The sequence below is a fragment of the Rhynchophorus ferrugineus genome, unplaced genomic scaffold, assembly GCF_030347505.1.
Source record: "Rhynchophorus ferrugineus isolate W39M unplaced genomic scaffold, kcgeb_rfMv2 rfM4, whole genome shotgun sequence".
In the NCBI taxonomy this organism is placed as follows: Eukaryota; Metazoa; Arthropoda; class Insecta; order Coleoptera; family Curculionidae; genus Rhynchophorus; species Rhynchophorus ferrugineus.
In genome coordinates, this window is record NW_027472583.1 from 60,902,817 (window position 1) to 60,925,969 (window position 23,153).

The 23,153-nt window shown below is 33.5% G+C and overlaps 12 protein-coding genes across 16 annotated transcripts; 7 read left to right on the plus strand and 5 right to left on the minus strand.

Annotated features, from left to right (window-relative positions):
- Positions 1 to 205: 205 nt before the first annotated feature.
- On the plus strand, positions 206 to 3,272 carry qkr54B (quaking related 54B). 2 transcript variants are annotated; one of them, XM_076401695.1, is made up of 6 exons: positions 206 to 578; positions 630 to 754; positions 1,251 to 1,446; positions 2,188 to 2,364; positions 2,410 to 2,688; positions 2,955 to 3,272. In XM_076401695.1, the coding sequence occupies exons 1-6, from the start codon at positions 344 to 346 to the stop codon at positions 3,068 to 3,070; spliced, it is 1,128 nt and encodes a 375-aa protein (XP_076257810.1). In that variant the 5' UTR covers positions 206 to 343; the 3' UTR covers positions 3,071 to 3,272. The 2 variants fall into 2 exon arrangements, with proteins under 2 accessions (XP_076257810.1, XP_076257811.1); XM_076401696.1 differs by having other exon boundaries at positions 2,419 to 2,688.
- Positions 3,273 to 4,177: 905 nt separating this feature from the next.
- Positions 4,178 to 7,692, plus strand: Mtpbeta (Mitochondrial trifunctional protein beta subunit). 2 transcript variants are annotated; one of them, XM_076401688.1, is made up of 10 exons: positions 4,197 to 4,276; positions 4,350 to 4,422; positions 4,616 to 4,781; positions 4,834 to 5,021; positions 5,080 to 5,267; positions 5,325 to 5,498; positions 5,554 to 5,685; positions 6,910 to 7,125; positions 7,180 to 7,419; positions 7,483 to 7,692. In XM_076401688.1, the coding sequence occupies exons 2-10, from the start codon at positions 4,359 to 4,361 to the stop codon at positions 7,528 to 7,530; spliced, it is 1,416 nt and encodes a 471-aa protein (XP_076257803.1). In that variant the 5' UTR covers positions 4,197 to 4,276; positions 4,350 to 4,358; the 3' UTR covers positions 7,531 to 7,692. The 2 variants fall into 2 exon arrangements, with proteins under 2 accessions (XP_076257802.1, XP_076257803.1); XM_076401687.1 differs by having other exon boundaries at positions 4,178 to 4,422.
- An 810-nt stretch (positions 7,693 to 8,502) lies between these two features.
- Ski6 (exosome complex component Ski6) lies at positions 8,503 to 9,517 on the minus strand. The gene is made up of 3 exons (XM_076401707.1): positions 9,238 to 9,517; positions 8,955 to 9,177; positions 8,503 to 8,902 (listed from the first exon to the last, which is right to left on the minus strand). The coding sequence occupies exons 1-3, from the start codon at positions 9,409 to 9,411 to the stop codon at positions 8,544 to 8,546; spliced, it is 756 nt and encodes a 251-aa protein (XP_076257822.1). The 5' UTR covers positions 9,412 to 9,517; the 3' UTR covers positions 8,503 to 8,543.
- Positions 9,501 to 10,238, minus strand: robl (dynein light chain roadblock). Its single transcript, XM_076401718.1, has 3 exons — positions 10,099 to 10,238; positions 9,963 to 10,041; positions 9,501 to 9,906 (listed from the first exon to the last, which is right to left on the minus strand). Exons 1-3 carry the CDS (start codon positions 10,099 to 10,101, stop codon positions 9,695 to 9,697), a joined length of 294 nt encoding a protein of 97 aa, XP_076257833.1. The 5' UTR covers positions 10,102 to 10,238; the 3' UTR covers positions 9,501 to 9,694.
- Positions 10,169 to 10,794, plus strand: ND-B12 (NADH dehydrogenase [ubiquinone] 1 beta subcomplex subunit 3). Of its 2 annotated transcripts, none has more exons than XM_076401716.1 (2): positions 10,169 to 10,306; positions 10,361 to 10,794. In XM_076401716.1, exon 2 carries the CDS (start codon positions 10,369 to 10,371, stop codon positions 10,705 to 10,707), a length of 339 nt encoding a protein of 112 aa, XP_076257831.1. In that variant the 5' UTR covers positions 10,169 to 10,306; positions 10,361 to 10,368; the 3' UTR covers positions 10,708 to 10,794. The 2 variants fall into 2 exon arrangements, with proteins under 2 accessions (XP_076257831.1, XP_076257830.1); XM_076401715.1 differs by having other exon boundaries at positions 10,173 to 10,306; positions 10,364 to 10,794.
- A 1,073-nt stretch (positions 10,795 to 11,867) lies between these two features.
- On the minus strand, positions 11,868 to 12,994 carry PCNA (Proliferating cell nuclear antigen). The gene is made up of 2 exons (XM_076401706.1): positions 12,656 to 12,994; positions 11,868 to 12,594 (listed from the first exon to the last, which is right to left on the minus strand). Exons 1-2 carry the CDS (start codon positions 12,874 to 12,876, stop codon positions 12,033 to 12,035), a joined length of 783 nt encoding a protein of 260 aa, XP_076257821.1. The 5' UTR covers positions 12,877 to 12,994; the 3' UTR covers positions 11,868 to 12,032.
- Positions 12,995 to 13,233: 239 nt separating this feature from the next.
- Rae1 (ribonucleic acid export 1) lies at positions 13,234 to 14,677 on the plus strand. The gene is made up of 3 exons (XM_076401700.1): positions 13,234 to 13,630; positions 13,684 to 14,048; positions 14,102 to 14,677. The coding sequence occupies exons 1-3, from the start codon at positions 13,346 to 13,348 to the stop codon at positions 14,532 to 14,534; spliced, it is 1,083 nt and encodes a 360-aa protein (XP_076257815.1). The 5' UTR covers positions 13,234 to 13,345; the 3' UTR covers positions 14,535 to 14,677.
- LOC143194924 (cytochrome b-c1 complex subunit 7) lies at positions 14,669 to 15,287 on the minus strand. Its single transcript, XM_076401717.1, has 2 exons — positions 15,147 to 15,287; positions 14,669 to 15,090 (listed from the first exon to the last, which is right to left on the minus strand). Exon 2 carries the CDS (start codon positions 15,067 to 15,069, stop codon positions 14,737 to 14,739), a length of 333 nt encoding a protein of 110 aa, XP_076257832.1. The 5' UTR covers positions 15,070 to 15,090; positions 15,147 to 15,287; the 3' UTR covers positions 14,669 to 14,736.
- A 460-nt stretch (positions 15,288 to 15,747) lies between these two features.
- On the plus strand, positions 15,748 to 17,380 carry LOC143194907 (EARP-interacting protein homolog). Its single transcript, XM_076401698.1, has 6 exons — positions 15,748 to 15,906; positions 15,958 to 16,092; positions 16,145 to 16,537; positions 16,590 to 16,810; positions 16,943 to 17,098; positions 17,150 to 17,380. The coding sequence occupies exons 1-6, from the start codon at positions 15,862 to 15,864 to the stop codon at positions 17,307 to 17,309; spliced, it is 1,110 nt and encodes a 369-aa protein (XP_076257813.1). The 5' UTR covers positions 15,748 to 15,861; the 3' UTR covers positions 17,310 to 17,380.
- Positions 17,381 to 18,092: 712 nt separating this feature from the next.
- Positions 18,093 to 19,113, plus strand: LOC143194913 (exosome complex component MTR3). The gene is made up of 2 exons (XM_076401703.1): positions 18,093 to 18,357; positions 18,412 to 19,113. The coding sequence occupies exons 1-2, from the start codon at positions 18,198 to 18,200 to the stop codon at positions 19,092 to 19,094; spliced, it is 843 nt and encodes a 280-aa protein (XP_076257818.1). The 5' UTR covers positions 18,093 to 18,197; the 3' UTR covers positions 19,095 to 19,113.
- Positions 19,114 to 19,210: 97 nt separating this feature from the next.
- On the minus strand, positions 19,211 to 19,870 carry LOC143194922 (cytochrome c oxidase subunit 5B, mitochondrial). Its single transcript, XM_076401714.1, has 2 exons — positions 19,694 to 19,870; positions 19,211 to 19,571 (listed from the first exon to the last, which is right to left on the minus strand). The coding sequence occupies exons 1-2, from the start codon at positions 19,773 to 19,775 to the stop codon at positions 19,288 to 19,290; spliced, it is 366 nt and encodes a 121-aa protein (XP_076257829.1). The 5' UTR covers positions 19,776 to 19,870; the 3' UTR covers positions 19,211 to 19,287.
- A 123-nt stretch (positions 19,871 to 19,993) lies between these two features.
- On the plus strand, positions 19,994 to 21,128 carry RpS7 (Ribosomal protein S7). Of its 2 annotated transcripts, none has more exons than XM_076401711.1 (4): positions 19,994 to 20,118; positions 20,399 to 20,560; positions 20,621 to 20,953; positions 21,017 to 21,128. In XM_076401711.1, exons 2-4 carry the CDS (start codon positions 20,399 to 20,401, stop codon positions 21,092 to 21,094), a joined length of 573 nt encoding a protein of 190 aa, XP_076257826.1. In that variant the 5' UTR covers positions 19,994 to 20,118; the 3' UTR covers positions 21,095 to 21,128. The 2 variants fall into 2 exon arrangements, with proteins under 2 accessions (XP_076257826.1, XP_076257825.1); XM_076401710.1 differs by having other exon boundaries at positions 20,081 to 20,197.
- Positions 21,129 to 23,153: the final 2,025 nt, after the last annotated feature.

The following is a 23,153-nucleotide window of genomic DNA, read 5'->3' on the forward strand; positions in this document are numbered from 1 at the left end:
TCTAAGTATTGAGCCAATCAAGGCAATTCAGTTGTCAAAAGTTGAAGTTTGTCAAAAATTGAAAATTTTATAGTTTCAGTTTTCTTAATATGTGATGATTTCAGAAAAAATAAATATAACATATAGATCTTTCAGGTACAGTCGTGTGAAAAACGAATATACCCGAGCGTGATTAAATTATTTGAGCGCAGTCATTGGCCGGGCATTAAGAAAACTTGCAACACATCGCTATTGGGGTGACTTTGACAACTACTTTACTAAGAAGAAGAAATCAATAATGCTATAACCCAACCAAAAAATCATTCCAAATAAATATCTAGTTTCTAGTCATTTTAAATAAATAATGACCGACAAATACGAATCGAACGGCGATTACGCTTTGTATCCAGAGACGTTCAAGAGAAAGACGTCGTCGGACATAACGATGGATCGCGAAAGGGGGCAAGAGTGCGTTGAGACGGAAACCGAGGAGTCGAAAAATAACCAGAAAGCGGCCGAATACATACGCGAACTGTTAGCGGAGAAAATACTGATGGACAATGCGAAACTACCAAATGCTAGTCGTTTAGTTGATCAAGGTAATTTGAGTTTAATTTAGTTTTGTTTTATTGGTTTGATGGGATTTTTAGAAATGACCAAAGTTCAACAGTTAGGCAAACCTACTCAAAGAGAGTATAAATATGTAGATATATATAGGGAGAAGCCAATTAAAGTTACCGTAAAAGTATTAGTACCTGTGAGAGAGCATCCGAAGGTAGGTACTTTAAAATTAACTTATAATCTCGTATGACAATAAAAAGATAAATACTTAATTTTCACCGCTTCAGATTTGAAATACTTATTAAACTGCAATCAAAGCTGTTATTAAACAAACCAATCTTGACATAAAAGAGTTGTGAACTAACATTATCTTTTTTTTTTAATTAATTAATTGATTGAAATGGTACTTGTATTTTTAATACAGTTTATATTGTTTGAGTATTTATCCATAGTTAATGTTGACATTTTAATTATACAGTTTCCAACACCTTTCTGGGTTTCTATTGTCATTTTTAAATAGGCAAATTTAAAATGCAACTGTAAATTGTACAGTCACAGTATTTTCGTTAAATAAATTTCTAATATAACATGCTATTATCATCAGTTTTTTAAATTACAAGGCTAACTTGAACAAATAATAATTGTATGTTACACTAGCTAAACCCTTATATGTAAAGAACTCGTATAATCACAGTTCACATCGATTTCAGTTCAATTTCGTTGGAAAATTATTGGGACCAAAAGGTAACTCAATGAAACGTTTACAAGAAGAGACCATGTGCAAGATGGCCGTACTGGGACGAGGGTCGATGAAAGACAGAGCGAAAGAGGAAGAGTTACGGAAATCACTAGATCCAAAGTATGCTCATTTATGCGACGATTTGCACGTCGAAATATCCGCTTTAGGTATATTAATAGGACATATTCGTATTTGGGGCTAGGAATTCATTCTTATCAGATCCATGCTTTGGTTGTGATTTTATAGTTTATGGTGAACGTCGTCAAATCTAATGGTTTTGATAATGCTAGGAGCGATATGATATTCGCCATTAGCAACGGTTTATTATTTGTTATGTTTATTATTTTGAAGGATAGTCATGAATTCTAAAGTATATTAATATTAGAGATTCCTGAACGTAATAATAGATCACCTCAAACATACTGTTTATTTATTAAAATTACAAAGAGGGAAAAAGTTATAAATACCATATGGGTAAGTCGTATTTATTTACTATTTTTATAACGTACATCATGTCTCATAAACATTGGAAAACAGATTAATGAATTCACTTTTATTCTTTCATTATGTATTAGAAGGTTGTATATAATACATCCTCGTTTCATAACCAAAATTTCTTTTTCATACTTTTTGTAGCACAAAACCAGATAAATGATACGACAAGCGAACAGCTTCAAAGTAATAGAAGAAGGTGACGTCACGGGGTTCTGACTTATTTAATATATTATAACAACAATATATATTAGCAACCTATTATAATTGCAGAAAGATGCGAACAATCCGAAAGATTAGGATTGAATCAAATTTATCCCAATTTTCCGAACTAAAATAAGGATAAGAATCAATTCCTGTGCTCTTAACACAACGAGTTACAACCAAGCTTAGTCTGAATCCCCTTTCTTGATCAGGTCCACCGGCTGAGGCCCATGCCAGGGTCGCCTTCGCGCTCGCCGAAGTTCGCAAGTACCTCATACCCGACAACAACGACACCATACGACAGGAACAGATGAGGGAGATGGAAATAATCACCGGAGAGGAGCCAGAGAGGGAGCGGGAGCTACTACCGAAACGTTCCATACTCAAATGTGCGTTGATTAATCGATGATGGCATTGTCGGAGTTTAAATATAGATATTTCAGCTCCGGCCATCACCCGGGCGGTGGTCCCTATGAGGACGGCAACGAGGACCCCGGTGATTACCCCGAGACCCGTCATGCCGGCCAAAACCAAAATCATGTCCATATTGGATAGAGCTCGGGTGGCCATGGAGGAGAGCTACGGATACGACGAGGATTACTACGACACCGCCTATATCCACGCGGCTCCATCGGCGACGTCCAAGAGCCGTTCCTATTACACGTACGACTACGAGCCGGAGTATTACAGGGAGAGCAGCAGCAGTTCGTACGGTAAGTATTCCAGGTATCTTAACGATAACAAAAACAAAACCATAATGACAATAGATTTAAGATAATTTCACAGGTTTGCTGTTAAAAAATAGGACCGATCGAAAAATCGTACTGTGATCCTAATATAAAGTGATGTAAAGGTTTTATTTTCGTAAAATCTTTAAAAAAAAATAACGCGTAATAATATTTAAAAATACAGACGCGATTAAAAACCGTTCCCGTGCTAAAAGGACTGTCTAATCTAATGATTAAATAATTGTGTACAGAGCCAAAACCGTCAGCCTCGTCACAGTGGAGTAAGACGAAAGCGTCTTCTTCGAGTTCTCGTCATCACAGTGAAGGCCGCTATCGGACTTCGCCCTATACACGTCCCCTAAAGTAATTTTAACCCCCCCCCCCCTTACCTTACGAAATGTGTTTGTAGTGTCACTGTTATATCCTTATCAGGGGGTATGCAGTTTTTACCTCATCAGTTGTGATTTCGGGACTAGTTCACGGTTCCCAGTTCTTCCATTAAAAGCTATTTATTATTTATAGAGTCTCAAACTTGTTCTTAAATCAATATTTAACGTTTACCATAATCTAAAAGGAGTATTATATTTATATAGATCAACAAATTAACTTAAAATAATTAGTACTTAATTCTAATTGCATGCTACAGTGTTGTGTGTTAAATTGGCTAATAACTAGTCGAATTTTAAAACCGTTTAAATCGTATAAAGTATTATAATCAGTGTTCTGTATAAAACGCAAAATGTTTGTTACTTTAGTCATCTTAAATGTTAATATTGTGATAATTACGGCTTGTTATGGCAAAACCACTAAATAATATAAACCTAAGGATCCAGTAAATGGGTTATTCTTTAAGAGAATTTTAACCGAACCCTATAAACTTATAGAATAACTCACTAAAAAAATATAATTCAATTAAAATACTAGTGTTCATAATAAAACAATACTATACCATTTAAATTTTAAACATTTCCCAAAAATTTCATGTCTTAATCGTATACAAAAATATCGTAAACGTAAAATAAAGTGTTAAAAAGAAAATAAAGTAAATCTTCAAAAAATCATGGTGTTTTTTCTTCTACTTTTGAAAGTACCCCTGTAACAAGGACTAGTTTGAATTTTGAATTAACCTATGATATTCGGATGATCTGATATCCAAAATGTTTATGACATTTGTAAAGGTTCGTCCACATTGAGGCAGCACTACTATTATAAATTATAGAATATTTTAAGTTGATCTTTAATTAATAAAACATTTACACTCTCATAAGTATTCAAAACTACAGTTATATTAAATTAACATAATGTTACCCTAGTGTGGATATGCCTTAAAATATTTCATATTCCCGTAGGGTTTATTAATGGTATTTAAATTTTTTCATTTTTGAAGTATTTGTAAAGATGTTTTACCTGTTAATAAAATATATTATGAGTACTGTTTATTTTTATTTAGCGTCCCCCCTCCAGCCTATGTATTATTTTTATTTCTATAAAACTGGAGGTGGCAATGTGATCTAGGTTAAGGTTAAAGTCCAATCCCGTAATTTTTGTTTTTGATTAGTTTATATATATTTAGGTAGTTCTTGTTGCCTCTTTATTCAATTATCAATCCCATTAAGCTAACGGCTCTTTTTTTACATATCGCCCAGTACAAAACAATGGCATCCTACTTAGCGAGAAGTATAGCAAAAAGCCCTCTGGCTTTAAAATCACAGTCAATAAGTAAGTAATATATAACTCTCATTTTTGCTGCCCTATTGTACCCGTTATTTTGCATCGTCCAAAGTCCATTTTTTAAATGTCTGCATTTAATTATAATAATTATTTTTCAAATAAAAACTTTCTTTTTGCATATGAACTACTACTAATCCTTAATTATATCTAGAGTAATTTTATTCTAACTTCTCAATTTTAGACGCTCTCAGAACTTTTTCGTTAGGGACTCAATTGAATGAAAAAAAGACTCTCAAGTCACCAGGTCAAAATATAGTTCTAGTTGATGGGGTACGAACCCCCTTTTTAATGTCCGGTACTGATTATTCTAATTTGATGCCCCACCAATTGGCTCAAGTTGCTCTGAGGTAATGAAACTAAGCCTCCTAGATATTTTGAAACATATTTGGGAATTTTTAGGGGGATCCTTCAAAAGACTGGTGTTCCAAAGGAAATGATAGATTATATTATATATGGTGCTGTTATACAAGAAGTTAAAACTTCAAATATTGCCAGAGAAGCTTCGTTATGTGCCGGTTATAGTGATAAAACACCAGCTCATACAGTAACAATGGCATGCATATCTTCCAATGTTGCAATGACAACAGGTAACCTGATTTATTCTCATCTTGTGATATGTCTCTTATTAACAAAAGAAAATTCTAGCAATCGGACTGATTAACAGTGGAGTATATGAGATGATTGTTGCTGGTGGTGTAGAATTTATGTCTGACATTCCTATCAGACATAGCAGGAAAATGAGAAGTCTGCTTTTGAAGGCAAACAAGGCCAAAACTATCCAACAGAAACTAGCCTTGCTGGCATCAATCAGACCTGATTATTTTACTCCTGATGTATGAAACCTAACTGATATATATAAAAATATATTTTCATTCTTGTTTTACTTTTAGCTTCCAGCTGTAGCAGAGTTCTCATCAGGAGAAACTATGGGCCACTCTGCCGACCGATTAGCTGCAGCTTTTGGTGTTACAAGAAAGGAACAGGATGACTTTGCTCTCAGATCACATACATCAGCTCAACAAGCTTTTGAAAGAGGCTATTTTACGGATTTGATTCCGATGCAGGTTGGTGTAGAGTATTTTTAACTAATTAATTTATGCCAATATAATTTTACTCTAGGTTCCTGGATCTGATAAGGAAATCACTAAAGATAATGGAATCCGTGTGTCCACTCCTGAACAATTAGCCAAACTGAAGCCAGCTTTTATTAGGCCACATGGTACTATCACTGCCGCCAACGCTTCATTCTTGGTAAGTTTGTGATATTAAAACTGTCGTAATTAATGCCCAGATATATAATTATATATTTTGATTATTATGCAATTGAGTTATTGCAACATATCAACAAACAAATGTCACAAAACATTGAGAGTATTCTCTATATTTTGTGGCTTTAGCTTCCAGAAATCTTTTCAAATATTTTTTCCGTTCACGACGTTGCCAGTTACAATAAATTTTACCAACGTGTATTGTGTACATTATTTAATAAGGTATGATGTTAATATTGCAAATTGAAAAATACATTAAAATTGACAAAAACTATTGGATGTTCAAGAAAATGATTAGAATTATCATTTTTGTTTATCGATATCTATGTAGCAGCCAGCATTTTTGTTTTAGTCCCCGGTATCGCCAGATTGTATGAATTGTATTTATTTATGGGGAATGTATTTTAAAAGTTGAATGAAATCTAATAAATCATTTCAACTTCAATAAAGTCTTTTCAAGAACGAAAATTAACTATTAAATTTATTAATCATCGGCTATTACAACAATTATTTAATAGTTACAATTCATAATTTGTTTATCAGATATATTTTTTTCAAATTATATAAAACCTATCTGATACATTCATATGGTTGAATAAATTTATTATTTTGTGTTAAAAAACAAACTTTAAAATTTTTAAAAAAGTCTGAAAAGGTGTCGGTCCACTTTTTTCTTGATTTTTTAGTAAAGGTTTATTAAAGAAATACTAAATTTAAACGAAATAATATAATTTATTCAATATATTCAACTTTACCTATTTGTTAGGCTTTAATTTTTCAATAAATGAACAATTAAATTAAAGAACGCTTCCTGAGTACAAGGTTTACTCTTCGAGTCGTACTCGCGTTATTTCGCGAATTAAGCCGATTATATCCGAATAAAAAAAATACCTCCACAGTTTTTTTGCGATGGCAATGATATTGTCACTTACAGTTATAAATTTCCCGATAACAAATAAATTTGAATAAAACTATAAAGCAATAAAGACTTATTTATAGAAATTTGAACTGATAAATTAATATACCATCAATATTAATTAAACATTATTAAATCCTCGGCAATGAATATATTCAGCCTATATGATTGTGGGTAAATGTTTGACACGTTTTATTCTTTAAAAATATACACTATTGCGTCTACCCTACTATGCCACTGTAAAAAAATATTGGAATTTAAAATAAATTGGAAATATGTTCCCTTTTTTAGACCGATGGTGCTTCAGCTTGTTTAATTACTACCGAAGCCAAGGCTAAAGCTCTGGGACTCAAACCAAAAGCATATCTAAGAAATTTCCTCTTCGTTGCTCAAGATCCCATTGATCAGCTCCTGCTGGGACCTGCATATGTCACCCCTCAGCTTTTGGACAAAGCTGGTTTGACGCTGCAGGACGTAGACGCTTTCGAGTTTCACGAAGCCTTTGCTGTAAGTATCCCGTGCTGTTAATTTTAATTAATTCATTATTTGCCATATATTTAGGGCCAAATCTTAGCCAATTTCAAAGCCATGGATAGCGACTGGTTCGCCCAAAGGTACATGAAGAGAAATTCTAAAGTAGGCGCACCACCAATCAACAAGTTCAACAATTGGGGCGGATCTCTGTCTATCGGACACCCGTTTGCTGCTACCGGCGTAAGGTTGGCTATGCACACGGCTAACAGGTTGGTCAGAGAAGACGGGCAAATTGGTTTGGTAGCTGCCTGTGCCGCAGGAGGTTTGGTAAGTTTTTTTGTTACGCGAAAGAAATATTATTTCGATTACCTTTTTGTTTTTCTACCACAGGGGGTCGGCATGCTTATTGAAAGACATCCGGACGCAACACCAAACTGATTCTTTGCATTTTTATTAACAGAATTGTTATATATTCGATTATATACAGATATTTTCTTTAAGCCTACATTCGTCCTAACTGGAGGAATTGAATATTGTTAATTCAGCATGTAAGTTATCCATATTTTATGTAGTTTTTTTTAATAAGTCTCAAAGAGTTATACCTATACTTTATAGCGTGTTTGTTAGGTTTGATGAGTATTTTCACTGTTATTTTTATAACCCTATTGTTTATATAAAATATTTATACATCTCTATTAAAAGCGACTTTATAAAAAATGTTTGTTTTATTTCACCAATTACCTATGTGTTTATGTATGTAATATGTAGAAATGTGTTAGAAATATGTATTTTTTTAAGTAAAAATAAATTCTTGCTAGTATAAATACACCTTAACAAAACCGATGAACATGTGAAGTATATTAATTTTTGACAAATCACAAATCGTATATCTTGTAACTTTCACGTGTACACGCGCAGTTATGAAATAAATATTTTAAAAGTTCAAAACAATTATAATTCATGCCTTTATAAAAGACATCTTATATTCAATTTCTAAAAATGTCATATTCTTTTTGGCATTTCGTTGATTTTATAATATAAACCTGCAATATGAAAAGCACCTGTCCCGTATTTTGCTGCGCTCGTTATTTTTATTTAATTTTATTTTGCTGCAAGTACTCTTGAACACATATATATCCAAATTATTCTTCCAGGCCTACTTAGGTTGAGGTAAAATTGTTGAATATTCATAACGATAATGGTAACTACGACATTACAATGACAAATTAAATCTGAGCAATCCCCTCCCGTTTGGTCTTGTTATAATGCCATTTTGTGAAAACATTTTAAATTTAGTTTCTCTGTCAATTAAAAAAAAACAAAAAAGCATAAGTTAGACTCTACAAAAAGCAATATTAATATGATTTCAATTAGTATCAAGCATTGGGATCATAATAATAAAAACCAGTATTAATTAAATTAAATTTTATCTGCATTCTGGCGACATAATTTCAGCTAGTTGTGTTGGCCCAGCCAGTCGAACTGCCTATATCCTGAATATGTTTTTTAACAGCTTCATCCAAGATTGCTTTGATGTCTTTACATCCCTCTAGTGCCTTATCCAAAACTTTGGGCAGGTGATCTAAGTGGAACCTCTGAGACATTTCCATTAGGACAATTTTTCCGGACATAGGTAGAGCTGCGACCGTTAAAGTTGGTCCGCCGATTACTTCCTCTTGATGTGATACATCCAACATCGGGACATCATTGTTACCTAAACTAGCCGTACAGGCACAAACATATTCTTTTATCGGTATACCGGCATCGATAATTGCTAATGTTGCCGCATTGACACAAGCAGGGTATATTCCTAAAACGAAGTTATTTCAATATCATTAAGTGAGCGTTTCGAGATTCTATACCCCCATCTGCATGTAAAACTTCAACATAAACATCAATTTGTGACCAAGGATACAGTTCAGTTTTGATCACTGCTAAGAGAGCTTGTTGTAGGTGCATGGAGAGTTCAGTTGATTTCCGGTCACCTCTCGGACGTTTTTTTCTCTCGTTCGTTGAAAAGACCGCCATACTAAACTGAGTATTGATAATGCAAGTATCATGTTGTGCCTTCTGTTTGCTCCTGACCTAAACGCAACGTACACAAGCAAGGATTATATTATTTTTAACGGTTATACCTCATTTTACCTGATGTGGGCCGTAAACAGCAGCTAAAACTTTAGTCAGGCCTTGTTCTATGTAAGCACTTCCGTCCGGCTGTGTGAAAACTCCCAACTTGCACCTTATCCGACGTAATTCGTCAGCTCTTCTTCCGTCCAAACGTAGACCGACTTTCGATAACAGCTCTTTTTTTCTACTCATTTTACGAGTCCTTCGTTCAACGACACGGACAAAAACAAACGCGCGTCCAATATGAGGTTATGTCGGATTGAGGTTAAGAACAACAAGCATTTGAGATAGCAGTGAAAATATACTGTTTATTAAAATAAATTACAAATATTGCACTAAGTGCTGGTTACCAATATTTCGATTAAACAATAGTACGAGTGGTTAGTTTTGCTTCTGTGGCTTTCCAACAATCCCACAGAATTCGTGTATATTAAATTAAAGAAAAAAGTTAATAAATTATAGGTGCGTTTAAGAATTAATCTGTAGGATTCTGCACGACTATTAAAATGAACTCTTTGTCCGGAGCTACCATAATTTCATGTTTCTTAGATCTGATACGTAGGAAGGTAAGATCATTAGAAGGGTCCAGATCGCGGACCACACTCCTTGCTTTATCAGCTAACGAACTAATTAGTCCGGCATACTGAACGGTTGTAGTATTATCTAGAGTGGTCTTGATTGGAATACCTGAAGTTTTAAAACAAATTTTAGAAATGACTCACGCATTTACCGGACGTGTTTACCTTCTGAATTAACTACTATGGTACCAACGACTCCTTTATGGGATTGGATCCTTTTCATAGTTTCCTCTACTTCGTTAGACTGTAACAAAATGCATATAGTTATTAAATAGTCAGTAAAACTGCAATTTTATCTTACCATTTTTATAAATAATATAATTGTCTAACTGCAATGTAAAAAACAAAAATCCTGACAACCACGACCTATATGTCAAAACATCGATCAGCTGTGTTGGAGAATTAAATTATTGTAATCCTATATAAATTTATATATGATACACATTGTAGAATTTTACTTTGACATTTGTTAGGTAATCGAACTGTCAGCTGTTATTTAGGAGATTTAGGTAATATTTTCAGATTAATATTTATTGGAGTTTTATATTAAAAAGAAAAATAAGCAGGTACAATGGCTGGTGGACACGGGCAAGGACATGATCACGGACATGGCCATGAGCCCTACACAGTCCCCGATTATCGTATCTATAAAGTGGAAGACGTACCCCTGTTGGTAAGAACCCGTAATGCTTTGGCGAGTCACGGCTTAAAAGATCCATGGCTCCGAAATGAAGTGTGGCGTTATGACCCAAAAGAATTCGGTACAGAAGCAAGTAATCTGCGTAAACTATTCCTAAGAGGTTTTAAGTTGGGATTTGGAGCCTTTGTCCTAACTATGGTCGGAACTGAAATATATGATAGGTATTATCCCAGCGAACACGGCCATGGACACGGTAAAGGACATCACTAGAAATTTAATTATATAAGGAAAAAAAGTTTAGTTCTCATTTATTTAGTGATGTGTATATAAAAATGTTAGTAAAAGTTGTTAAAACTACCTATTTTAGTTTTATTTAAATTTAAGTAATACTTTCTTTTTTAAATTTAACATCTGGGGAGCTTATGTAAGATGTTGTAAGACTCAATCGACTATAGCATTTTTTATTGATATAGTTTATTCATGTGACATATTCATATCACAGAAATAGCATTTATCTATAATAACACGAAAAGTGTAAAATAGATAGAAGATATATGGTGATTATATACTTAAAGCGAAACATATTTACTGGATTAGATTATTTCCTTTACTGAAATTAAAAAAATACATCTTTAGCCCTTATTTTTTCGCCAGTTATTTGATCATTCAAAAATATTTAGAAAATTAAAGTTAATTCGCCGTGGCAATCAATTAAATCAAAAATTTAATGTAGATTCTTAGTCAAAAAAGGTGATGGTAACGTCACAAAGTAGCAGTTGCTTGGAAAATCATTTTAATTGTTATTTCGACTTTCTTAGTTATTTTATCAATAATAATTGAAGATCAATAACTTGTTAGGATAAGCTAATCAACCTATATATATATAAAGCGTTAAAACGTTTGACGGTTTATGACCCGTAATTATATTATTTTGATGAATTTTCAGACGTTTGGCAAACGGACAACTTATGCAGGCTCATTCCGTTACATGTTCGAAATGCTCTAACGGCATTCTGTATCTTTTTAAATAGAATAACATGACAAGGATAATATTGTCTTACTAAAACGAATGTACAACTTTAGACAGACACATATTGACATTTGATTGATTGATAAATTGAAGCTAGAAAATCCACTGGAATGTGAATATCGGACGTTGCCCAACGGTATTCCAGAAAGATCCAGTGATCGAACCCCAATTGCTGCTACTTACAATTGATCATATATATGCAAAAACAGCCTCAAAGAAATTTCAACTTTTTCAGATGTAAGGATGTAAGAACTATTGGTTTTCGGATTGGAGTCGTCGTTATACCCTAAAACAAGTCGAAGCTTTTCAACTATTACAGATTGCATCTTCAGCGTGGGGGAATTTTATAAATATTTTGTCATAAATTAAAATTGACTGATGATTCAAATAAATAAAAGAATTTTAATTTAAAAAAAATGTTATTTATTTCAAAATAGGACTTGAAAACCAGACATTTTAACTCCTACAATAAAAATAGCAACATCCAGGCACTGTTCCAATAGGGTTATCTCGATAATACTTATAACAATATATTAAAAGCTAACAAATTACAAGTAAAAATAAATTAATTCTCATCTTCTTCGATTTTAGGTGCCAAATAATAGCATAGATGTCCCAGGTCTGGAATTTGATATTCCACAACCAAAGGTACATTATCACACATGGAGAGGGTTACTTGATTGCTCAATGGTGTGGCTTTTGTGAACAAGTTCAAATATTGGCAGGCAAAAGTTAGCGAAACCGGCTCTTGCATGTCTATGATAACAGATTCTTCCTCTTTATCAAAATTGTTTGTTTGCGCGAGTTTTACATTGCCAGTACCAATATCACCTTGAGTTGAGAATTTCACCCCCTCTTTTGTGCAGGAAATTACAATCGATTCACCAAACTGAGATAAATCCCGAACTATTCTGGCGAATTCTGCTGAAGGCATTTTAATTATGCACGAGAACTCTGTTTCCGGGATCCCCAAATGTTCTTGGTCCAGATTCATAAGCTTCATTTCATAATCTGAGATCTTTTCTTGCTTTTTTGATTCGAACATAAAGGTTACAGTATCTGCGTCATCTTGGGCTTTAATTGTTACTGTATCATCAGATCCAGAACAACGGAATACTTTTGATAAACTGTGGACAACAGTATATCATGAAGATATAATAATTAATTACAACCATAAATTTTACTTACCTAGCTAAGTTCATTCCCATAGTAAGACTTCTATCACACCGATACTTATCAAATCCATCAGACTTTAAATTAAGGGATACCAAAGAAACGTGAGAATTATCCATAGCTTGCAACTGAATACCGGATTCAGAACAATCAAAAGATGCTTGGTCTAATAGATCCTTTATAGCATCTAAAATTTTTTTAAACGTAGCACTGTTTACTAATCTTGCCTCAAACATTGTGAATATGTGTTTTTTAACAATATTAGTTTATAACAGTTTATAACAAATTTAATTAACGGTCTAGGCCGCAATAGCACCAATGATGGTTTACTAATGAGATCTTGGCGGTAAAATTGACAAATCCAAGTAAAATTAGGCGGTAAAATTGACATATTGATAATAAAGAAGAATTCTCTTTGTCACAGTCTCTTTTTCACTGTCATAAAACATGATATCCTTACTACAAATATCCTATTGTTAAAATTTGGGATCATAAATTACATTATAAGATATCGTAAAAATCAATATTTCAAATAGTTTCTATATTTTTTTTGTAAAAATATCTTCGGTTGGTGATTGATAGCTTCTAAAACTGACACTGTCAGCCGTAAAATGTCAATGTATAGAAGAACTGTATAAGTTTTATTTTCTATTTAATGCAGAAAACGATTAACAGTTTTATATAAACAATTGGTTAATTAAAAGTATGAACATGTTTAATCAAAGCTCTCTAGGGGGTTTTGGAACAACGACAAGTACAACAAATCCCAATCCTATGAAGGATTATGAAGTAGTACAGCCTCCAGATGATTCGATCAGTTCTTTAGCTTTTTCGCCGGCAGCCTTGCCTCAAAATTTTTTAATAGCCGGAAGCTGGGACAACAACGTGAGATTATGGGAAATCGAGCAAAACGGAACGAGTATCCCGAAATCTATGCAGTCTTGTGGTGCACCTGTACTTGATGTTGCATGGAGTGATGACGGTACTAAAGTTAGTTTTTGTTTAATGTTTCATTACCATCACATTACAAGGTATACTTGTAGGTTTTTATGGCGGGTTGTGATAAACAAGCCAAAATGTGGGATTTGGCCAGCAATCAGGTAATGCAAGTTGCAGTCCATGACGCTCCTATCAAGACCTGTCATTGGATAAAAGCTCCGAATTATTCCTGTTTAATGACAGGTTCTTGGGACAAAACTCTGAAGTTCTGGGATACCCGAAGTGCTACACCAATGTTGAGCATTAATTTACCTGAACGTTGTTACTGTGCAGATGTAGATTATCCTATGGCAGTAGTTGGCACAGCCGGACGTCAAATTATTGTCTATCAATTGGAAGGAAAACCACAGGAATTCAAAAAGTTGGATAGTCCATTAAAATATCAACATCGTTGTGTTGCTATATTCAGGTATAATTTTTACTATTTAATATTTCCTTTTAAGTTAATGAAATCATTCTTAGAGATAAAAAAAAATCACCAATTGGTTATGCCTTGGGTTCAGTTGAAGGCAGAGTGGCCATACAATATGTGAATCCTACAAATCCAAAAGAGAACTTCACTTTTAAATGTCACCGTTCCAATGGTACACCCAGTGGCTATCAGGACATTTATGCTGTTAATGATATAGCGTTTCACCCTGTTCATGGTACTTTGGCAACAGTAGGTGCAGATGGAACCTTTAGTTTTTGGGATAAAGATGCGAGAACGAAATTGAAAGCCTCTGAAACCATGGAACAGCCAATAAGTAGATGTGCATTTAATCACAATGGTCAAATATTTGCCTATGCAGTTAGTTATGATTGGAGCAAAGGCCATGAATTTTACAATACCCAGAAAAAGAATTACATATTCTTAAGATCTTGTTTTGAAGAATTGAAACCAAGAACATCTTAATTTATTCACCACTTTATTGTATGTTTAAGGTATTTTTGTGCTTTTCATATCATTTTTGTATCGCCAAGCAAGAGTAGTTTTATGTATATATTGCTCAATATGCTGTACATTTGTTTAAATCTAATAAAAATCACTTTAAAGGCTATAAAGTATATTAAATATGTATCTCACTACAACAGACTTGCTACTTTATGGGTACTTTTTAATAATTTTTGTTCCAATCCTCTCTTTCCTGCCTTTCTCTTGCGACATCTTCAACATGTGGTGTAAGGTAGAGCTTATCGTCCTCTAGTTTTGTCCACTGATCTTTAGGGAGGATATCTTTTTGGATAGACAACTGTGCAGCCCTCAAAATCCTAAAATTCCGTTGATCGATTACGTCCTGAGGCACTCTCTTGAGCGCTTCTTTGACATCGTCAGTTTCATCGAGTAGATCGTCTCTGTGAAGACCGTATTTGTTGAAACCGGACAGATTATACGCAAATCTTTGCAGAGCACTAGACATGAAACGTTTTGGGACAAAGCTGACAGCCATTATTTAAGAGTACTTGTAACTCTGTAATAAAAAAACTATAAAATTATCCGATTAACTATATGTATTAGGTAACACACAGTCTCCAAAAGAATCGTACTGACAGTTGACGTATGTCCAAGTCTATTGTCGTATATAAAAAATAAAAATGATCTACACTAACCATTTCAAGATATGCGATGCCGCCAGTTGGCACGGAAACTTCTTTATTGTTGTACCAAGTTGGGTCTGTGCGCGGCGAATAAAAAAATATTTTCAATAAACGGATTTTCATGCAGTTTTGACTAATAGTATTTCACGAGAAAGGTAGCAGTATTTTGAATCAGTAGCAGAGGCTTTCCTTTCCCTGTGATGTGGAGTGTTGAAGAGAGAAAGTATTTCAAAACAAGAAGTACTTTTAAAACTAAAATCCTGTTGTCATCGTTGCTTGTTTTACTAATTCTGTATGGCTCCGAGCCTATAAGCTTAAGGAAAATTCGGCGCGTTTTTCTCTGAATCATAGAAGACAAAGTTATTCCATGAAACAATAAAAAATCAATTGAAAAACCTGTTTATTATATTCCCCATATATACAAGATGACAAATACAATTCATACAATCTGGCAAGGATGCGTATTGAAATATTATCCAACTCGTCAAATGGTCAGGGTAGAGCTTTATGTCATATATAATTTCAATATGTTTCATGTATTGATAAACAGCTGACATTCTTATCCTGATAACGATATAACCTCGTATTCAAGAAATATATAAACAAACATTAAAATAAATATATTTAATTAATGCAATTTTAACATGAGTGGTAACGATAATTCTTTAATATATGGACTTGAATTTCAGGTATTCTAAAACATTTTAATTTAAGAGAAAGCTAAGTTTTGAAACTTTTAGGCTCGGGCATTGGCACCACAATTAGCCGAAACTGAAAAGATCAGCTTTCTCATCGGGACTCAGTCTCTGAAGCAAACCAATAACCAGATACATTTAGTAGAATTCAATGAAGAAATATCCACCCTCAAAACAACAGTAATGCTCAGGTTTTTATTCATCAAAGCCGCTTTATAATTTTAATCTTTAGGTATTTCATCATTCTGAAGGTGAGATATGGAAAATAACGACTAGTCCGTTGGATATTTCGAAATTAGCTACATGTTATAATGTGATTTCGGGTGAAAACAGTTGCACCTTCAAAACGGCAATATTAAAACTTCCCGCGACAGAAAACCCAAATGATATCGAAAACTTGGAGATCGTTACGACGTTCGATACTAAAGAATATGGAAATGATGTTAGAACAACTGAGTTTCATCCTAACGATGTGGCTAAAGCAGCTAGTGTCATTGATAATAATGTCGTACTTTGGGATATATCTGAAACACAAGCCAAATGCATTAGGAAAATGCAGCTAGAAGGAAAACATAATCCTAAATTTACGACGGGGAAATGGAATCCGCATCAGAACTGTAATCAGGTTGTAATATTGAGTGTTTTTGATACAGAGCACTGAAATGTTGGATTTATAGTTTACAACTGCCACAGAGACTCATTTAAAGACATATGATATAAGGAGTGGGGATCTGGCATGGCATATAGATAATGTGCATCATCAATTGGTAAGAGACGTGGATTATAATATGAACAAGCAGTACCATATTGCCACCTGTGGTGATGATGGTTTTGTCAAGATCTGGGATTTCCGACAAACTAATCAACCAGTGTATTCCAGAAATGAACACTCACATTGGTAGGTGTTTATTAATCAGAAAACATAAGGTTGGGGAGTTAAAATTTATATCGAATAAATTCCTTAAAAAAAAAAGAATCCAATAAAATTTGAAAATATTGGAAATTGAATATATTGGTATCTATCTTACAGGGTATGGTGTGTACGCTTTAACCATTTCCACGATCAATTGATTTTAACAGCTAGTTCAGATGCCAGGGTACTATTATCCAGTGCCGCCAGTGTGAGTTCAGAAAACAACGATATTTGTGACCTAGATGATACAAAGGAAACAGAAACTAAACAACAGTAAGTGTTACCTTCACTGCATTACGGCTCCTAGTCACATATGTATTTCAGGTTATCTGATGGCCCTCTACAATGGTGTGAACACGAGGATAGTGTTTATTGTGCAGAATGGTCACCGTCAGAGCCATGGGTGTTCGCGTCCTTGAGTTACGACGGACGGCTGTTAATTTCACGCGTTAAACGCTCCTTAAAATACCAGATTATGTTATAACAAACTTTATATATCCATTCCTTTATTTATAATTCACATATAATATAGTGGACGTTCATACTATACTATAATATACTCGAATTATTAATCGCCTAAACCTTGGCATATTCGCCGTTTATTATTCTAAATGCCCATGTTGGTAGATTATCGGCTAAATTGTTTTTATCAGGAGTGTTTTTGGTATCTTTGCCCTTTTAAATGATTATAAGAGCTACAAGAAGTTCTATTTGTCTTCGTTGATATGATAGCAATGTCTCTACCCCATCGTATACAGGGTATAATATGAAATGTTTTTTCAAGTTTTGGTGACTCACTCAAAAGAGACTTCAATTTTCACTCACCAAAATCAAAAATTCTACGGTGACGAGATTGTGGTTTTTACCAGAAAAGAAGCAAAATGCTATCGGTTGAAACATCACAATATCATTAATTAGATTATGAATAAAATCACTTTGAAAACATTACTTCTATCCTATCCATTAAATATAATCTATTAGTTGTTACACAGTGCTTATCACCCAGCTATCAACTTGGTAATTGCTAACCTGCACCAATGGGCACTGTTCTACGGGTTGGATAGGCGTGATCATAATCACAAACAATCGCTTATTTTTAAGTAATAATACTTTTAGTTTACCAGGTGAGCTCATACCACTTTTTTATATGGCTCATACTAGTAAAATCATATCCTTATTCTTTTTTAAAATTGTTGACATCTATTCGAATTAGGCGGCAAATTCCAGTTATGTTTAAGCCGTCTGATTGGCTCGACATTTTTTAAAATAAACATTTAATTTCTAACCACACATTTTTAATCCTTATTATTTTTCGAAAATACCACAATATTATATGACCCTATGATATAGATTCTCATTAACAACTTAAATAATGCCGATTGACCACAAAAGAATCAATGGACCCGAAGAAAGCGTTCCGTACGAATTATTCGCCCGATTGAGCGGAATAACCTCAGAAAAAACATTTGAGGAAACGCAATCGGCGAACATTCGAACCGATGGGAGAAAATTCGACGAACAGAGAAAAATTTGTAAGTTCACGGTACGTATTTCCTAAGCTAAGATAACAACGCATCCATTTTTAGTTCTGAAAAATGGGGTCGTCAGCCAGGCTAAGGGTTCCGCTTACATGGAAATGGGCCAGACAAAAGTAATGGTGTCAGTGTTTGATCCGAGGGAAATACCTAACCGATCTGATTATAGCTTAAAAGGGGAAATTTATTGCGAATTTAAATTCGCACCATTTAGTTGCCCGAAACGACGTTTACATCAGCAGGATAATGAAGAGAAACAATATAGTTCTATTATGAAGAAAGCACTAGAATCGACTGTTTGTCTGCATGAGTTACCTAATTTTCAAGTAGATATTTATGCTCTTGTTTTGCACAATGATGGTTCTGCTTTGAGCGCGGCCATAAACGCCGCGGGGGTAGCACTTGCTGAAGCCGGTGTGCCTATTTATGATATTGTGGCTTCTGTGACTGTTGGTGTTCAACAGGGTATCAATTTTCTTGACCCAACGCTATCTGAAGAACAAATGTGTCAAACTCAACTTACAACAGAGAAATTCCCCAATCCTAATCATGCTGTTGTCATTATTTCAAAGTTGCCTATGCAACAGCAATTATGTCAGTTTCACCAAACAGGTTACATGTCTCTGGATCAATTAAAAAGTGCACTAGAACTGCTAACAAAGACCTGTGAAACAATTGTCCCTCTTGTGCAAAAATGTTTGTTAAGTCTTGTCACAAACAGTATTAAACCTTAATAAATTTTTTTAAACTTTATACTGCGTTTGATTATATGAGTAAATGACAACAATTAACGTTTCTCAATGGTATATTTATTGAATAAATATTTTTAGGAAACTAAAAACCAAGCGTATCAGAAAAAAAAGTAATTTTATTACACGTTTAAATACTATATTAGAAGTCTAATCATTTACAAGGAGAACAATTCATTTAAAGTGGGGCTTTGTGGACAAGGTTAAACCAATGTCCACATTCACAACGTTTGGGCTCGCCCTTGTGCAACCACATCCAGTTGATGCTTGTTGATTCTTCTTCGCAGACGCATCCGACTAATCTCGCGTCGAAAGCGGACGGTATTTCGTTGGGCTGGGCTTTGGTGCCTGCGCCTCTTTTTATAACTCTCATATCGAAAGGGTTTTCATTACCAGCTACTTTGGCTAACAGCTCGCGTTTCTCTAAACCGGTAGCGTGCTCGACAGGATCACCAAAGGTAACTGAAAGAATGGATCGTATCAGTAACTTCTTTCATGAATTTACGTATAAAGATTAAAATTACGTAATGTCAAAAAACTTATATTCTGGGTTATTCATGACAGCATAAGATGCAAATACTTGCCTTTTGAGGAGAAACGGTAACTCGAAGTTAAAATATGTTTCCTGGCTGTGGAGGCCACTATTCTACCGCAAAGAGATGCCATTTTCGGTTTTGAACTTGAAGAATGTGAGATATTTTGATCGAAAGCTACGGATACCTAGTCGTCTTGACCTGCGAAGTACTTGACAGTTCTGTTAGGCAACTGTCAAATTATAAAAAGATTTCTATTTATGAGAAAAAAAGCATGTATATTATTAGTTGTTCACAAAACACATAAAACAATTGTAAATATATGGGAATTTTTTATTTTAATTAAGGATTATTAATTTTTGAAATATGATGGGTTTTGGACCCGCCCACTATTTCTATTTGCCTTGCGCCTGGCGAAGAAGATGTAATTATAACTAACCAAGTTTCCAACTACCTTTCTTTTTCGAGTTCTGAAGGTACATACATATTTCTTCTATTTCTCGGTTCAAATTTTCTTGCATACGGATAGTTTTATAACAAAATATTTATGTAAAAGTGTGTATTGTTGTATTTCTTAAATATATATAAGAACATTTTTAAGCGATGATTAACGATTTTAGTAATATATGTGGATAAATATCTCCGAATATCTTTCATTAATGTTTACTTCTGTGAAAATTTGAGTTTAAAGTTGTTGTTTTTATGTGGTGTATATTTGGTGAGTCCAGTTGTACTGATTATTATATTGTGTTTTAGATGGCTTCGAAAATACTAAAATCAGGGGGTACGGAGCCAGACGCTTTCGAGACCCAAGTGGCTCAAGCTCTGCTGGACTTAGAATTGAATTCCGACTTAAAGGCCCAACTTAGAGAATTACACATTACTAAGGCTCGTGAAATTGAGCTTGGTAGCAAAAAAGTAAGTTTTGTTTATTGTTTCTTCCTGTCATATTCTCATTTATTTACATTTTGTTTTTAGTCTATAATTATCTATGTACCAATGCCAAAATTGAAACAATTCCAAAAGATTCAAACGAGGTTGGTACGTGAATTGGAAAAGAAATTCAGTGGAAAACATGTAGTCTTTGTTGGTGAACGTAAGATTCTTCCCAAGCCCACCAGGAAGACCCGCATGAAGAACAAGCAGAAGCGCCCACGTTCCAGAACCTTGACTGCTGTCTATGATGCCATCTTGGAAGATTTGGTGTACCCAGCTGAAATTGTGGGTAAAAGAATCCGTGTCAAGTTAGATGGATCTCAGCTGGTTAAGGTTCACTTAGATAAGAATCAACAGACCACCATTGAACACAAAGTAAGTTGCTTTTTGTTTGTTTACTTGAGTAGGAACTAATTCTTGTTTTTGTTGTGGTTATAGGTAGACACTTTTGCGTCTGTCTACAAGAAATTGACTGGAAGGGAGGTCACTTTCGAATTTCCTGAACCATATTTGTAAATGAAAAGTTATTTAATAAAATAATTTTAAAATAGTGCTTGTTTTTATTTTCTCAAGTTTAAAGACTTATTTTATTAATTTGAATTTAGTTGACAGTTGGACAAAGTGGTATATCAGATTTTACTAATGTATACCACATTGATATAATACTGAATAGTTTAGTTATAAAGGTACAATATTGAAGACTTAACGTTTTTAGCAGCTGTTCATATAGAAAGAAAACTAACTTTATTTTGTTGTTTACAATTATGAAAATACAAAGACTATCAATATTTACCTGCTGTTGATGCTTTTTTAAAACATTTTACATTAGATATGCTTAGCGCAACCTTAATTTGCAAATTAATTTATTACTACTGGTCTGTTGTATTGTACTTGTATAATACATATTATGTGTAATAAACAAACAAGATAATTGTGGTATAAGTATAAACTATTCTATTTAATGAAGTTGAACAGCAGTGCAAAGCAACACCAAGAGTAAAAACAGGTGATATTTTTAAATGTCTCACCTGGTCTAAATAAATGGAAATCCCTCATATCGCAGTGGAGTACTAGTCATATAATGTAACACCTCCCTCCTATAGGAAAGACCCTGGGAAAAATATCGTTGCCTGTTCTAATAGTCATGTTTGAACATCACTTTTAAAGATCTTCAGAATGGCACTGTTTCTACCCAAATTTCCGTGGTATCCTTCTATAGAATCTTTATCCAAGCTTTGGTGATTCCAATAGTCTATGGCTAAGAAACTGAGCTATTACAATCTACCTTTGGCTGCCGTTCACCCTGTACTGTATGCTTCTATTCAAATTCCAGTGAGTTGATGTTGATTCGCAGCAACTTCAGTCTGTCTTTCATCATTTAATGTTTTAAGGCAAAATCTTTGATAACTTCATAGATACAGTTCTTCTCTTAGTTACTTAATGATAACCATGGGCAATTAATCAAAAGCTTTGTTTTACTGCGTTAGTTTAACATCTTATTTGCATCCTATTAGTGCAAGCAATTTAAATGGTGACCTAATACAAAAGTGAAAATGAACGAAATACAAGTAGCTCAGTCTAAACATCTGAGGATACTATTATTAAATTCCTATATTTCCTACATAGATGAAGGCCATACTGGCTAAAAATGAGAATTAATTGATTTATAATAATTTCTTGGATATCACATTTTCGCGAAATTTAAACTATTCCTAAAAACTTTAAAATGAATGTTAATAAGATTATTAATTATCATATATTGAAAATATAATATTTGTCATATCAAATACTTAAAAAAATAATGATTGTCAGGTTCTGAAACTTTTAAGCGATTTGGTTGACCCAAAACTAATGAAATCTTAATAAATAGTTATTTACAACAAAATACCTGGCATTATTTGTTACTGTTTATAACACATTTAATACGGTTTATAATAGATTAAATTATCGAATCTTGTTTATGTTACATTTTTTTTCCACTTAATCAAGTAAGCCTGCACTTATACCCATCGGATGAATCGCATTTTTTTCTTTATTATATTCATTTTTAATTATATCTCTATTATATAATAAAGTATTCTCTATTAGGATTATTAATGACTCGTCACCAACTGTAATATTTAAATATGTACTCATAAAAATCACAAAGGCAACATTTGACAAGAATATAAGATACAATGAAATTTATTCAGATGACATTATTGCTAATTCACTAGAAGATTAAAAATCCATCACGTTTAGTTTGTTTTGAAACAATATATGGTATCAGTTTGAAATAAAACAAATAACAATCAATATTTAACCGGTTTATGTTTATATTACTTTTATTAAAATTAAATAGGAATGATATATTTAGAAAATTGTATTGTTTCTAAACGTACTAAATATTTGAGGCAAGATTTATTTGTTAAAATAAAACTAATAAATATAACAATCTGCTGCTATAAGCTGAATATTTTTAGAAAAATGAGGTACATATATGGTATTTTGTTTTGTGGTTATTTTTAATAGTTTTACTTGGGACTGTAGATAATTAAATACCAATTGACCAAATAATTTGAAAGAAAAGATTTGG